Genomic DNA, 14,279 nt, shown 5'->3' with positions numbered 1-14,279 from the left:
TGTTGCTGGTCAGGTGGCTCTCCAGGGCCCTGCTGCTGGCATCCTGCGGCCCCCAGAAGCTGCCTCAACACGATGGTGGTGTTCCACTTACACCTGTCACCAGGAGGCTGAGAAATTATGGTGAGCAAGGGACAATCCTGGAGCACTCAAGTCTCATCCATGGAGGGCTTCAGTGTGGGCCTCAGTTTACCTACCTGTTAAATGAGGGGTCCGTGGGGCCGGGCAGGGAGCTTGCTCAGCCCCTCCCCTCCCAGTTCACTCACAGGGCTGTTGGCCCTGCATGGAGATGGGGAGAAGACCCTGGAAGGGCCACAGCCAGCACCAAGCACAGAATGACACAGGCCCCTTGCTGCCCCTGCTGCAGGCACACCCAGAAATGCATGCCTCTGGTCCACCTACAGACATTCCCGCACACAAGTGCAGCTGGGGCCACAGTGATGGCCCAGGGCACGACCAGGCCATGCTGCACCAGGATGGTGTGGGTGCAGCCCAGGATAGGGCCTAGGGCCAGGGAAGAGGCTCTGGGTACCTTCTGGGAAGTCCTTCCCAAGCCTAGGGCCCTAGGTCCCAGATGGCCCTCTGAAGACCCAGTCCCTACAGCCATGCTGGGGTGGGAAGACCCAAGGAGCACCCAGATAGCTCAGCCTCAAGGACTCCAGCTCAGAGGTTGGGCAGCCAGAGCCAGGCCTCGGGGGGGTGGGCTGTACAGAACAGCCCAGGGCTTGGCACGGTCCCCCAGCGGCCGTGGGGTGAGGGGGTGGGGACCCCTGGGGAAGCCACAGGGCAAGATCTGGCTGGATCTGGGCAGGGACAGGACAGCTGCCAGGAGGGTGAATGCCCAACCTTGGGGTTTGCAGAGGCCCCTCTTGCAGGGTTCAGCAGAGCGAATTCAGGCTGTAGAGCTGCCTTGGCTGAACACTGCATACCAGGGCCCAGCAATGTCTGAGATGCCTGGCAGCTGGGGCAGCCCCAGCGTGGGCCTAGGGTCTCCTCTGTGGCAGTCCCCTCTGGCCAGTTGGTCATTCTTTCTCCCTAATCCTCGATCCTCACTGTGCCCTGCACTGTGCATCTGTGTATGCGTGGGGGGGGGAGGGGTCTGCTTTTGTTCATTTGTTGGGAATAACATCAGCTCTTTTTTTTTTGGCTGCATTGGGTCTTCGTTGCTGCATGTGGGATTTCTCTAGTTGTGGCGAGCGGGGTCTACTCTTCATTGTGGTTCGTGGGTTTCTCATTGGGTGGTTTCTCTTGTTGCGGAGCACGGGCTCTAGGTATTCGGGCTTCAGTAGTTGCAGCGCATGGGCTCTAGGGCACGCAGGCTTCAGGTAGCTGTGGCATGCGGGCTCAGTAGTTGTGGCTCACGGGCTCTAGAGCGCAGACTCAGTAGTTGTGGCGCACGGGCTTAGTTGCTCCACAGCACGTGGGATCTTCCCGGATCAGGGATTGAACCTATGTCCCCTGCATTGGGAGGTGGATTCTTAACCACTGCACCATCAGGGAAGTCCCTAACATCAGCTTTAGACTGAAATCCTGCACATGTTCTCCGGTGCCTCTCACCGGACTCAACTAAACCGCACAGCTGTGAACACTAAGAAGGTACTAGAGGATGCTAGGGGCTGGGGCTGGTACTGTCAGGGTCTCAAAGGCTGCCCACTCTGACCAAGAGTCTCGTCCGCCTGCTCCTGCAGGCTGGCTCAGGGTGCTGCAGCTTCGGGGTGCAGGGCAGTTCATATGCCCTGTGGGCAATCCAAAGGCTTTCCAAGGGGAAAGTTGGCAGCCAGGGCTGGGCCTGGGTAGGGGGCCTGGCCTGACTGCTCACCCTCACACCCAGCGCACTCACTGGCCCACTCCTCTCCCCAGCGTCGAGGATCCCCACCGTCCTCACTACCAGAGTGGATGACAGTGAACAAGGCAGAAATGACACAGACATGGTTCTGTACAAAACCTGAAATATTTTTACTCTTTTAAAACTTTGATCTAAGTTACCTTAGACCTCATGAACTCGATACAAGAGTAATATGAATTGGGAAATAAAACACTTTAATAGCCACAATAAACTTTGTTAGAAATGTACATGTTGCCAAAATAATAATAATAAAATTAAAAAAATAAAAGAGAGATAGAGAGAGGAAGAGAGAGAACAGCTTGATGGCCAGGTTAGATTATATAAATGTTCAACAAGGACAGGAAAGGAAACCTTCAAAACGCCGGGTCGGAATAGTGAGGGCCCCATGAGGCTCGCCCCTCCCAGCCTCTGGGTCCCGGGGCTGCATCCCCCAAACAGGATGAGCAAGGGTGGCAAGGCCCACGCAAAGCTGCCTCTCCTCATGGACAGAATACCCAGGGATGGGCATATAAACAAAGCTCATAAGAAATGTACAAATATAAAAAGCTACAAACATTAATAAATTACAGCATCACAAAACACAGAAACACTTCACAAGGTGCTAGTAAAATAACTGTACCCCCACCCCCTTCATCAACAAGAAGGAAAGAAAGAGCTGGTATTCAAGTTGAAGATTCCTCTTCAAATGTGTCTGAAATAGATCTTTTGTGTACTGTTTGCTTCTGTAAAGACAGATATAAGGCTGCAAAGACATCACTTGTTTTTCAGGCAATACCTTAGTTCCTAAAAGAAAAAATAATAATAATAACCATAATAATACAAAGAAAGAAGGAAAAGGAAAAGCATCGGAAACCCAACTGTTCATCATACTCGGCAAAAAACTCGTATAAATGTTAATGAAGGACTCTATAGAAAGAAATTCCTAAAGATACTTTTACTCTTATAAAAAAGAAGTTATTTAAAAAGCTATTTACACGCTACATTCTATGAAAAATATGCTTCAGGAAATACATCTAAAATTAAAATACAGGATTGCCTGAGAAACAAATCCAGCCCCTCCGTGTCGATGGGCAGACACGTGGTCCAGGAGCCATCCATGCACTCGACACCAAACGTTAACAGGTGACAAGACAGAAGTGCCTGGCCCCCAAGTCCTCGGGCCACCCGGCCACCATCTGCCCCACCAGGCATATGGCGGGGTGCCTTGGCTGGGAAGTGCTTCTCGGAGTATAGATGGTCAGGCTGGACGGGGCCCACCCATGTGGCTTAGCCTGGGCCCCCTGGGCCCCACACTGTGTCTGGGCCTGAACCCTTCCCTGGGGACCCCATGATGGCTTCCCCCCCAACACTGACACACTGACCCTGCTGATGGCCCCAGCCAGCCCTGAGAAATGCCCCAGGCATTCAGGGTGCAACACCCACCATCCGGCCCACCACCCACCAGCCGGGGAGCACAGAGGCTCCTCTCCTGGCTGGGCCCAACAGTCTCTGGACTTGTCTGAGAATCACTTGGGAAGAGAAGGGGGGCACATACACACCCCGATCTCTCCTCCTCTTCCTCTCTAGTGTCCTTTGCCTTTTTTAAAGCCTCTGGAGGCTACCAGCCTGTGGCCAGCTCAGACTCTGGGCCTGGTGAGCATTGGCTCACTCCTCCTTCCTTGAAGGACTCATGCTCCCAGCAGAGCTGCAAAGGCCCTGCAATCACACCCATGCTCGGGGATGCCTGGAGACTGTCCTGAAACTGGAATGGTCCTCAAACTGGCAGGGCCACGTTTCGGGAACTGGTCACTCTAAGCAACTTGAGAAAGGACGTCTGTCCGTATTGGCGAGCTCCGCCCGCTGAAGCAACAGATGCTCATGTGAGGGGGATGGTTGCCGGGAAGAGGCCAGGCCCTCCCTGGGGTGAGGCAGCAAGGCCACCCTCCTGGGGGCTGATGTTTTAGCAGGGCTCCAAGGGTCCTGAGCGGAGCAGAAGGATCCTGGCTTTCCAAACTTTAAAGGAGCAGTTTTCCATTCCGATGAATTTTCAAAATTTTCCCAAGCCTCTGTTTGGCAGTGGCCATGCCCTTTTTTGTACGCTTTCCTGGGGGAGGCACAGACACAAAAAAGACAGATGAGTGACAGGAGCAGCATGTGGGATGGGGGTCTGTAACCCTCCTGAGCCCCCACCCTGTCTGTAAAATGGGCCTGCAATTCCCAGGTCCGGGGAGTCCTGAATCCCTCCAAAACCACCAATTGTCAGCAAAGCGCCCCACTCAGAGGCTATGTCGACGAGGGGCTGGGCCGTGGTGAGTAGGGTAGGGACAGGCCAGGGATGGCATTAGGGCCACCTAGAGCCACACTCCCCATGTCCATGGCCGGCTGGGCCTCACGCCCATGGTGCAGGGCGTCCGGGGGTGACAGTGGGGATACCACGAGACCCGGCCAGCCGTCCCACCCCTAATTCACACAGAGGAGCCTGGGTCACCTTAGGCTCCTCCCAGTGAATCCTCGGCAAACCACCAACCACACTCTGACTTCAAGCCAGGCCCCAAAGCCGAGGCCCTGGGAGTCTGAAGGGCCAGACCTAACTCCAAAGTAACCAGAACCCCCCTGGTGAGTAACCAGAGCTCTTGGTCTTGAAAGGGACCATTTGTTCCACATACTGACTGAGTGCCTGGCCATACACACTCATGGCTGCAGGGACAAAGGAGACCTGTGGTCATCCACAGGGACAGTCTGCAAGTCTAGGTGACTCAGGGTCGGCGGGCAAGGTACCTTTGGCAGCGGTGTTGTTGGGGGATGACGAGGAGGGCCTCCTCGTGGTGAGGAAGACCCCAGGGGCCATGGGCTGAGAGGCACGGCCGGCTTGGGCCCCAGCAAAGGCGCCGGCTGCCGTGTACTCGTGGTCAACCAGGCTGCTGCTGTGGGACTCTGGTGGGGGCTCAGGTGAGCTACCCTCCTGTGAGGCCTGGCTGCTGGCCGTGCTGGTGGAGGCTGGGGTGGTGGAGGCTGGGGTGGTGGAGGCCGAGGTGGTGGAGGCCGAGGTGGTGGAGGCCGAGGCGGTGGAGGCCGAGGTGGTGGAGGCCGAGGTGGTGCTGGCAGAGGCAGAGGCGGAAGGGGAGGTGGTGTTGGGAGCCAGCTTCCTTTTGGTGTTCTTTTTCTTTTTGCTTTTCTGCTCCTCCTTTGAACAAAACATGCAGGTGTGTCACCCCACAGGGCTGGCCAGGTTTCGGACACTGGGAAGCAGCCTGCAGCCTGGGAGCAGCCTGGTCTGCTGTGCACAAGGCTTCTCCCATGGAGCTGAGCAAGCCAGCACTGCAGGAGCAGAAAGGGCTGGACCACGCCCAAGCCCCACCTCCAGCCACCACGAGCCCTGCAGAGCAGTACCGGGGCCTGTGGAGAGACCACCAGGCCCCCCTCTGTGAGGTGGGCCGTCCTGGACACGGGGACGTGCGGGATGCGGCACCAGTACTCAGCTGTAGTGGACAGACTCGATCTGAGTTTACCTACTGGTGGGCACGTAGTATGGGCCCCCTCCCCCGTCACCCTAACCCCCTCCATTCCCCACCACCCCACTCTGAGCTGCCATGAGACTCCTGCCACCAGTTCCCAGCTTCTCTGCTTCCCACTAGCAGGGACTTGGGAGCCTGGAGGAACCAGGGTCAGCAGTACTCAAATGTCCCCAAGGCTGTGACAGCCCCAGACTGGGTGGTCTCCGTACATGAGGGTGGGGGGAGCAGAGGCATCTGGGGAGCCTGAGCCCAGGAGTGGGTCCCCTCCTCACCTGCTGGGACAGTTTGGCTGCAGCAGCCGCCAGCCCGGTCTCAATGGAGGCCACTCTGGTCCCCTCGCGCACAGGCCTGTCCTGCCTTGGCACCGATGGGCCGACCCTCGCTGCGGGAGAGAAGGTCAACCTGCCTCGAGCAGCCACCCACTGCCTGTGCGCCCTCCTGGGATCCCCAGGTCCTGCCCCAGTCTGTCCCCAAATCCCAGGGACAAGTCACAATTCGGGGAGTGTCAGCATGGGCCCTAACCTGGTGTGGGGCTGGTTTCCCTACACCAGCAAGACAGGAGAGGTCAGAAGGGAAGTCATGTGCTCGGTGAACCAGACCCCACCCCGCTGGCTGCCATGATGGGGGGCCAGGTACAAACGTGACCCTCCCAGGGCTGTTCACTGAGGAGAAACTAGGCAGAGGGCCACCTCACGACAGGGACACCGCACTGCCCTACTGGCAGGAGCTGGGATGCCTTTGGGTGAGCTTGCAAAAGCACCTGGGCTGAGGTCCCGGGAGAAAGAAGTGGAACGCCAATCAGGCTCCTGCAGGCAAGTGACAGCCCGTCTGAGCCCCACACAGAGCTAGTGGGTGTGGAACATGGCTGCTGGCATTCAGTGTGGATGGAGCTCCCCTTCCAGCCCCCAGCACTACCTGTCGGGCTGTAGGGAGCATCATCCGAGCCTTTCCTCTTCTTGGACCGGGACTTGAAAACAGGACTGTCCTCATCCGACTCCAGGGAGGGGTAAACTAGAGGGGCAAAGGGGAGACGGGCTGGGCTGCTGGTGTGGCCACAGGACGGTGGCTGCTGCAGGCTACTGGCAGACCTTGTGACTGGCACCCCCCAGGCTGTCCCCAGGCTGCAGAGCACCAGCCCTCCTGGTGTAGCTGCCACACGCATAGGCGCAGGTGGCCTCTGAAACTGTCAAGCCCAGGCCCCCTTGAGGTCCAGGCAATGGGCTCCATCCAGCGCCCATGGCCACCTGACCAGCTGTTCCTACCCCAGCCTGGCCACCGCACCCACTTGAATGCCCAATTCTCAAAACATCTCCTCTGCTGCTATCAGAGAAGAAAACATCTGATGTCCACAGAGCTGGGTGGCTCTGAAGGACCCCAGGCTCACCTCAGCAAGTCTCTGGAGGAGGGAGACCCACACAGCAGCCCTGGGTGACTCGCTGGGTACCTCCTCCCATTACAGGTTCAACCTCCAAGGCTTGTGACACCTGAACCCCCAGGACCTGCCCTGTGCCCCAAGGGTGCCCAGAAAATGGAGTTCACTCTGCTGTTGATCTGTCAGACCACGGCAGGCCCCTCACTGAGGCCTGAAAGTGTCCACCAGATAGGGTAGGTCCAGCCTCACCACGGGAGGGCTCTCCAGGGACAGGGTCTCCAGGACAAATACACTGCCCTCAGACCATCAGGACTGAACTGAAAACAGGCCCTGCACCATGGGGGCCAACACGGCCCTGGCCCTGAGGAGCACACCGCACCCGCGGGGGCTGGAACATCTATGGGCAATGGGCTGAGGCATGGAGGCAGGTCCTTGCTCCAAGTCCCCTCCCAGGCGGCCAACAGCAGCTCCTTCAGAGCCCGTTGGAACCCAAAGCGCCAGGCCTGGAAGGAAGGGCTGTAGTGGGAGGCGAGGGGCCATGCCCCTGGGCAGAGGCCACAGCTATGGCCCAGCCACCAACTCACTGCCCACCTCAGACTCAGGCCACAAAGCCACTCTGGGCCTCGGTTTCTCTGTCTACACAGACATAGGATGGACATGGTCTCAACGTGTCTGAAATGGTATAGCCACGTGGAGAATAGTCGGGCAGGTTCTCAGAAGGTGAAACAGGCAGTGACCCAGGTATACACCACAGGAGCACCATAGACACAGGCCATACAAAACTCCCTGCACACCAACATTCACAGCAGCACTGTTCACAACTGCCAAAAGGTGGAAGCCAGCCAAGTGCCTGTGGATGGATGAAGGGATAAACAAACATGGTGTGTCCATGTGGTGGAATATTATTCAGCCATCAAAAGGAACAAAGAGCTGACATACGCTACATCGTGGATGAAGCCTGAAGAGTATGCTAATGAAAGAAGCCAGGCACCAAAGACCAAGCACTGTGCAGTTCTGTTCACGTGACACATGCTGATTAGGAATATCTACGAGGCAGCATAAATCAGTGGCTGCCAGGGGCCAGAGGAGAGGTACTGACTCTTAACAGGTACAGGGCAGGGTTCCTTTCTGGATGATGAAACCTTCTCAAATTGGGTGTGATGATGGTGGCATGCACATCCCTCTAAATACACTAAGCACCACTGAGTTTACACGCTTTTAAAGGGTGACTGTTAAGGTCTGTGAATTATATCCATAAGAGGGCCTGGCTCCCAACCCCCAGGTTTAGCACCCCTCCCCGCACAGCCACGCTCACCGTAGTCCGAGTCCTTGAAGCAGGCGTCCAGGTGGTCCTGCTCCTCCTCGTAATCATCCAGGTCCACACTGTTCTTGGCCGCCCTCTTCAGCAGCCGCTTGCCTGCGCTCTTACCACCAGCCCCATTCTTCCGGGTGCCATGGGCCGCCAGCGAGCTGCCCTTGGCCTGGCCAGCACCCCATGTGGTCTGCAGGCAGGAGTCGGAGGCCTGCAGGTTGGCCATGGACAGCATTCCCTGAATGGCTTCCTGTGTGCTGGGGGAGGCGGGGGGCTGGCTGGAGGCACAGAGAGACAGGCACTCAGCCCATGGCCCACACATCCTCCCACTCAGCAGCCAGCAGGGGGTGTGGGGTGGAGGACAGTGGTAGCTGATAACTCCCCCATGGAAAGAGCCAGCTATCCCCTTCCCCTACCCTCTGTTCCCAACCCCCAACACCAAAGGAGGGCTGGAGGCCTTGGGACAGAGAGGGGCATAAAGAGAGAAGAGAGGGAGGAGGATGTGGAGGGAGGGGATGAAGAGGGGCAGAGGGATAGAAGGTGGTAGACAAAGGTGCCATTACTCCTGATCTCTCCTACCATAAAGTCAACAAGCAGACTCCCCCAAGGACCCAGGCCACCCCCCTCCCTCCCTCTTCCACTCCTGCTGGTTTTGTGCACACCTCCACCCACCGTGGACTCCTGCGCTCAGCCCCAGCCCCAAGCGCTCCCTCCCCCATGTCTTCAAGGGAGTCCTCCCATCCGGCACCTGAGATGGGGCAGCAGAGCCCTCTCCCTCCCATGGCACTCGATCTCCCCAGGTGACCCACACCATCTTTTCATGACTGCACCTGCACCAGCACCCAGACCCTCGTCCTTGCCCATCACCCCGCGCTTTTGTCCACCTGGGTCAGGGTGGCCCACCACGGCCTCTGGGGAGCCTGGCCATACCTCTCATTGCACCCTGGGACCCTAGGAAGCAGGACCTGGAGTGGGGCACTGCTTAGCCCTCCTCCCTGGTCACAGACCCAGGAGGCCCAGGAGTCCCAGCAGCGGGCCCGCCCTGTGTGTCTGACATCCAGGCCCCCTCCTGCCTGCCCCATGTGCCCCCAGGGGGTGGACCCACCTGCAGGGCTGCCAGACCCAGAAGCAGCACCCAAAAGTGCCAGTCCACATGGGCCCCTGGTGGTTCTGCATGGTCCCTGCTCCCTCCTCCACTTCTGAGAAGTATTTGAAGCATGTTTAGTAAGACATCAGAACAAGAAGGAGTCCCTGCTCAGAAATAAGGTTCCCAAGATTGAGGCTGGAGGGTGCAGGGAGATGGAGCTGGACCCAGGAAGCACAGACACAGAGGGTGGTCCCCTGTGGTCCTGGGGGCCCACCGAGGCAAGCTTGGACAAAAGCCATCCTGTGAGGGGTACTGCTGGGCTCCAGGCCAAGGACTCCTGCCCCAAGCCAGGAAGAGGCGACGGGCAGGCGCCTCTCTGGGCAGCCCTCCACGAATACCACTTCCCCAAGCCCTGCCCGAGACGCACTGGATCGCAGTGTTTTGGGGTTTTGCTGGAAGCAAATGGATTACGGTTCCAAAGCCACAAACAATGGGAAAAACCAAGTATGGTCAGACCGCCATGGAGAGTCGGGAGCCTTCCACCAGACTCTCCACCTGCCCCAGCATCCTCCAGACCCCCACTGTCCCATGCCATGACGGCAAAGGGCTACCCAGACCCAGCCAAGAGCACATGGCATTTGGTAGCAGTAGTATCATTGTTGTACCATCAGCGCTGATGCTTTCTGAGCAGGGACAGACCCCCGACCCAGCACTAGAGCCAGCAAGAGCTGATAGCTGGCCCCCCATCCTCTGCCAGGCTCTCCAGTGCTCTACACGAATGAGGCCCTTCCAGGCTCACCCTGAAGGTCTCAGGCACCCTCACCCAGCCTCATGGCCCAGCCAAACAGCAGGCTTCCTGCAGGGATGGGAGGGTGGGGGCCGGGACACTCACCATGAGGGTCCTCCGGGAGCCAGCATGGAAGCCAGCCGCCTGCCTGTGCCATCTGGACCTCATGGTCCCAGCCCAGCTCGGCTGCAACCTAAGAGGGAGGGGCCTTGGAGCCCAGGGCTGCAGGCTGTCCACGTGGGCCGGCGAATCAAGGAGCAAAGTCTAACTAGTGCGCATGGAAAATAATACCTTAATCCTCCAATTATCATACCAAAATCCTCTCTTTCCCTCACCCCCAGGCAGTAAACACTAAGCAAACCATCCAGAAGAAATTAACATATTTTCCTCCATTTTCTTCAGCTGGCTTTTTCCAAACAGCAAATACTTAAAACAGAGCAAATGGACCATCAAACACTGACCTACACTCCAAATGGGAGACTCGGGAAAGGAACTGCCTGCGGCGGCCGAGGGGACCCAGCCCCAGCAGGCACACGTGCACGTGTGCAGGCGTGTGTGAGCACATACGTGTGTGCCTACAGAGCAGTTCACAGCGCATCCTCAAACTGGCTGCCCTCCTCCCGGCGGGCTGTGTCCAGGTTCAGTTAGGAGCCCAAGTTGCAGCACCTGTGTCCCAGCTCCATGCAGAGTTCTGGCACCAGCCCCACCTGCCCTCATCCCAGGGGTGCCTCTGCCTGGAACTCATGGGGGACCCAGGGTGTGCAGGGCACTTCTCCAGGGTCTGAGCGTCAACCAGTCACTGAGGTACCAGCTAGCCATAGCCTTCCCGGAAGAAAGGCACCTCCAAAGAGGTGAGGGGCCAGCCCGGGCACCAGCACCTTCCAGGAAAGGGGGGTTCACAGCCAGGCTTCTCCTCATGGCTAAGGGCCTCAGGTCAGGGTCCCTCCACCACTGCAAAGGCCACAGGGCATCTCTGCAGTGAGGGGCTTAGGTTTGCTCATCTACAGAAACCACTTAATGCTGAACAGGAAATCTGCACCCCACAGCTCTGTAGAAGCCTCCAGCCATACACTCCACTCCCATGAGAGAAGGCGCCTACGGCTGTCTGTGAGCATAACACTGCACAAATAATGGTAATTCATGAAAGAAAATACAACCATTTGATTTAGCAAGAACGCTTTTCAATCAAGCCCTAATCCGCCTCCCGGAGTCCCACTGTCTAAGACGGGGCTGACATGCTGCCTCCACAGGCTCGTGGAGCCCCTGGACCTCGATTCTGGAAGCACAGACTGAGAGGCAGAGGGGGACGGGTGGAACGCAGATCTGGAGGACCAAGCGAACCCCAAGCAGGTCACATGAGCCCTGCCTTCCTCAAGCCAAGTCACTCCTGGCTGGATGTCACCGCCCAGCATGGTTAACATTCCAGGACCCCCACGCTTGGGTTCCATTATCAGCAGATGGAGATTCTGGCCCTGCCTCTGCCACTTCCTGGCGGTGTGGCCTTGAGCAAATCACCTAAGCTCTCTGAGCCTCAGTTTCCCCATCCGTGCAGCAGGACTCTCCTGCTGGCTCAAGGACTAGGAGGGGAGCCACCCCCCACCATGGTGGCTGAGGTCCCCAGAATGGGGAGGCTACAGGGGGCACGGGCCCTGATCCCTTGGTTTTCTGTCTGTGGTACTTGTAGCAATTCCATGTGGAAAAAAAAAATGGCCATGATGCATAAAAACAAAAGTTAATTGGGATCAAAAGAGAATTTAACTGGGACCACCATGAGAAAAACAAGCCCCGTGGCCTTCCACCAATGCAAAACCCAAAGAGGATTAATCCATTTCTCTCAAATCAAAGGATTGCAATTGGGCAGGCCTAGGTAGGGAAGACCGCCTGAGCTGAGGAGACACGTGTCCTAGCCTGCCCGACTGCCCAGAATCTCAGGGCCTCCAGGAAAGAACAGCATATACACCAGCAGCGAGTGGGCTCCTGAGGCTGCACATCTGGATGCACACAGGTATCAAGGACAGCGTGGCTTGGTTCCCACACACCCCGCAGTTGGTGTGGGAATCTGGGACCCCTAGCCGATCCAGCCCCTCCTCAGGGAGTGGGCTCTCACGTGTCCGAGCTCTGAAGCCATCATTTCCCTTGCCGCAGATAAGGTCTCTGCAGGGAAGCCAGCTTGGGGTCCCAGAGAGGCCCATTAAATGCCCTTGACCCTGACACTGGGCACACACCGTGGAATTTTTCTTATGTTATTTTTATGGCATTCAGGAAGTGATGAGACAGAGACAGCTGGGGGTCTTGGCCTGGAACAACCCTGACACCCTCCAGGTGCCCAGCCTGGCCCTGCTTCCCCACAGGCACCTAGAGGTATGGTGGCCCCACAGACTCCTCCCTCCAGGGCCCCAACGTGGAACTACTTCTCAGCTGCCTCCCCATCTAGCATCTAGAAGCATCTGTCCTCAGAGCTCTGTGCCCTCGCTCAGGAGCTCTGCAACACACAGGACCTGCACAGCCAGCCCCCCGCTCACCTCTCTGGCCACCTGGCACCACCTCTGCCAGGCAGGGGTCCTGCTCTGGCCGCCTGGCCTCTGGGACGTGGGCTGACGGAGCCCTGCTTGGCCCACCTCTGTGGAAGCACCCACTTCCCCAAGTTCCCCGTGGGCACCGGGCCTACCTGTTGGGGTTGTACTCGAGCGCGCCGACCTCCTCGCTGGCCTGCAGCAGGTCCAAGATGCCCGCAGCCGAACCCCCGCCATCCTTCTTCACTTTGGCATTGCGGGCGGGCTTAGTGTCCGTGTCTATGTGCAGCGAACCCTCATCAGAGGAGTCATCACTCTGCTGTGGGGACAGAGTAGCCGGTCGGAAAAGGACTTGGGCGTAGGGGTAGGGACTACTGTTTCCCTTCTGTGAGAAAAAGAGGTTTGTAAAGAGCCTGTCCTTGTAACGAGCACCATGGGGCTGGCTGACCAGACACACAGAGCAGGGCACAGGGGCCAGAGCTTTGCGCTGGGATCTTGGAGCCCCGCCTGCACCATTTCCCCAGGTGAACCTTGGTTCACAGGACCTTACATGAGACCCCAATATTGAACACAGATACAAGAGGAGTCGGCATGGTTGGACTGGGAACAGGCGGTGTGCCTGTACCTGAGGGACACCAGTTAACAGCCCCTGGCAAGTGGCTCTGCAGGGACACCTTGGGCTCTGCAGGCAGGGTATGACCCCAACAGGGAACCTGGCTTCCTTGGAGACGGCCACCGCATCCTGGGTTGGACATGCATGGCCTTGGAGGACATCTAACTTAACCCCCACATGTTTAGTGCAAGACCCAACCCCCAGCAGGCCTGGCCTGCTACCCCCTGTACCCCAGTCCTCCGGCATCAAGGAGATGCATTATCTTCACGGTGGATCTGACTACGGAGTGCGGCTCCCAAGGCCCCACCACTCATAAGAGACCTGCAGACCTTCCACAAGTCCTGCATCTGCTTTTGTCCCTTTGTGCAGGGTCCCAGGGCTCAGAGCTCCTCATCTGGAGCCCAGCCAGCCTCCCCAGGAAAACATCCCCCTCTGCACTCCACCCAGAAAGCTCAGTCACCCAGAAGGCACTCGCTTACCTTGTAGAGCGCCGAGTCCAGCTTTGGCTTCGTAACGGGCGTGGGCAGCGGCTCCTTCTTGTCCAGTAAGACTGAAAGCAGAGCACATGGGAGTCAGCAGCAGTTTCGGAGGAGCAGAGGGGGACCCTGGTCCAGCCACACCCGATGCCCACTCCACATGCCTGAGATGGCCTTTATGGGGCTGGGCCTGCCCCCTCCCCATGTCCCCCCAACTCACAGGACAAGTCCCTCTTCGGAGCATTTTTCTTCCTCCTAATAGGAAATTCGTCAATCTTGAGCTCCCCGTCATCCGACACGTACTCATACTCATCCCGCACTGGCTGGGGCTTGTCCTCCTTGAAGTTCTGCAAGGCTCCAAACACCCCTGGGCCTGGCTGTGGCTTGAGGGCCTTGGAGCTGGGGCGGCAGAAGTGGGCCGGTCAGTGGACATCTGCACAGCCTGGCTAGTGTCCCCAGCACCACCCCCCACAGGCCTTGGAGGACCAACAGCCAGGCTGGACCCTTCCCAACCCCACAGCCTCCTCTCCAATGTCGTGACCCCAGTGAAGACAACGCACAACCCACAGGGTATATGCCTGGCCCTTTCTCGGGCTATTTAAGGTTGTGCCCCTCACTGCCCCCTCACCCTAGCCAATGGATGAGCACACCTTCTTTCAGGCTGCTCTGGGGCCTGATACAAGCCCAGTGTCAGACGGAGCCAGTGCCAACTGGCCTGGGTTTTCTACATAGCTATTCTAGAAAAATAATTTCAGGGCTGAGGTGTAGACACAATAGTCTAA

The 14,279-nt window shown here is 57.8% G+C and overlaps 1 protein-coding gene across 3 annotated transcripts in view; it reads right to left on the bottom strand.

Annotated features, from left to right (window-relative positions):
• Positions 1 to 1,929: 1,929 nt before the first annotated feature.
• Positions 1,930 to 14,279, bottom strand: part of PHF2 (PHD finger protein 2) — a 95,162-nt gene continuing 82,812 nt past the window's right edge. The window contains exons 15-22 of one of the 3 annotated variants that reach the window (XM_057548726.1): positions 13,718 to 13,896; positions 13,501 to 13,571; positions 12,564 to 12,727; positions 8,025 to 8,278; positions 6,253 to 6,348; positions 5,610 to 5,719; positions 4,601 to 5,006; positions 1,930 to 3,926 (exon numbers count right to left, since the gene is read on the bottom strand). In XM_057548726.1, the coding sequence (XP_057404709.1) occupies positions 3,838 to 3,926; positions 4,601 to 5,006; positions 5,610 to 5,719; positions 6,253 to 6,348; positions 8,025 to 8,278; positions 12,564 to 12,727; positions 13,501 to 13,571; positions 13,718 to 13,896 (1,369 nt within the window). In that variant the 3' untranslated portion in view covers positions 1,930 to 3,837. Of the gene's footprint in view, positions 3,927 to 4,600; positions 5,007 to 5,609; positions 5,720 to 6,252; positions 6,349 to 8,024; positions 8,300 to 12,563; positions 12,728 to 13,500; positions 13,572 to 13,717; positions 13,897 to 14,279 lie in introns of all 3 variants that reach the window. The other 2 variants (XM_057548724.1, XM_057548723.1) reach the window with 2 other exon arrangements.

Source organism: Balaenoptera acutorostrata, chromosome 6, assembly GCF_949987535.1.
Source record: "Balaenoptera acutorostrata chromosome 6, mBalAcu1.1, whole genome shotgun sequence".
Taxonomy (NCBI): domain Eukaryota; kingdom Metazoa; phylum Chordata; class Mammalia; order Artiodactyla; family Balaenopteridae; genus Balaenoptera; species Balaenoptera acutorostrata.
This window is presented reverse-complemented; position numbering and strand designations above follow the sequence as displayed.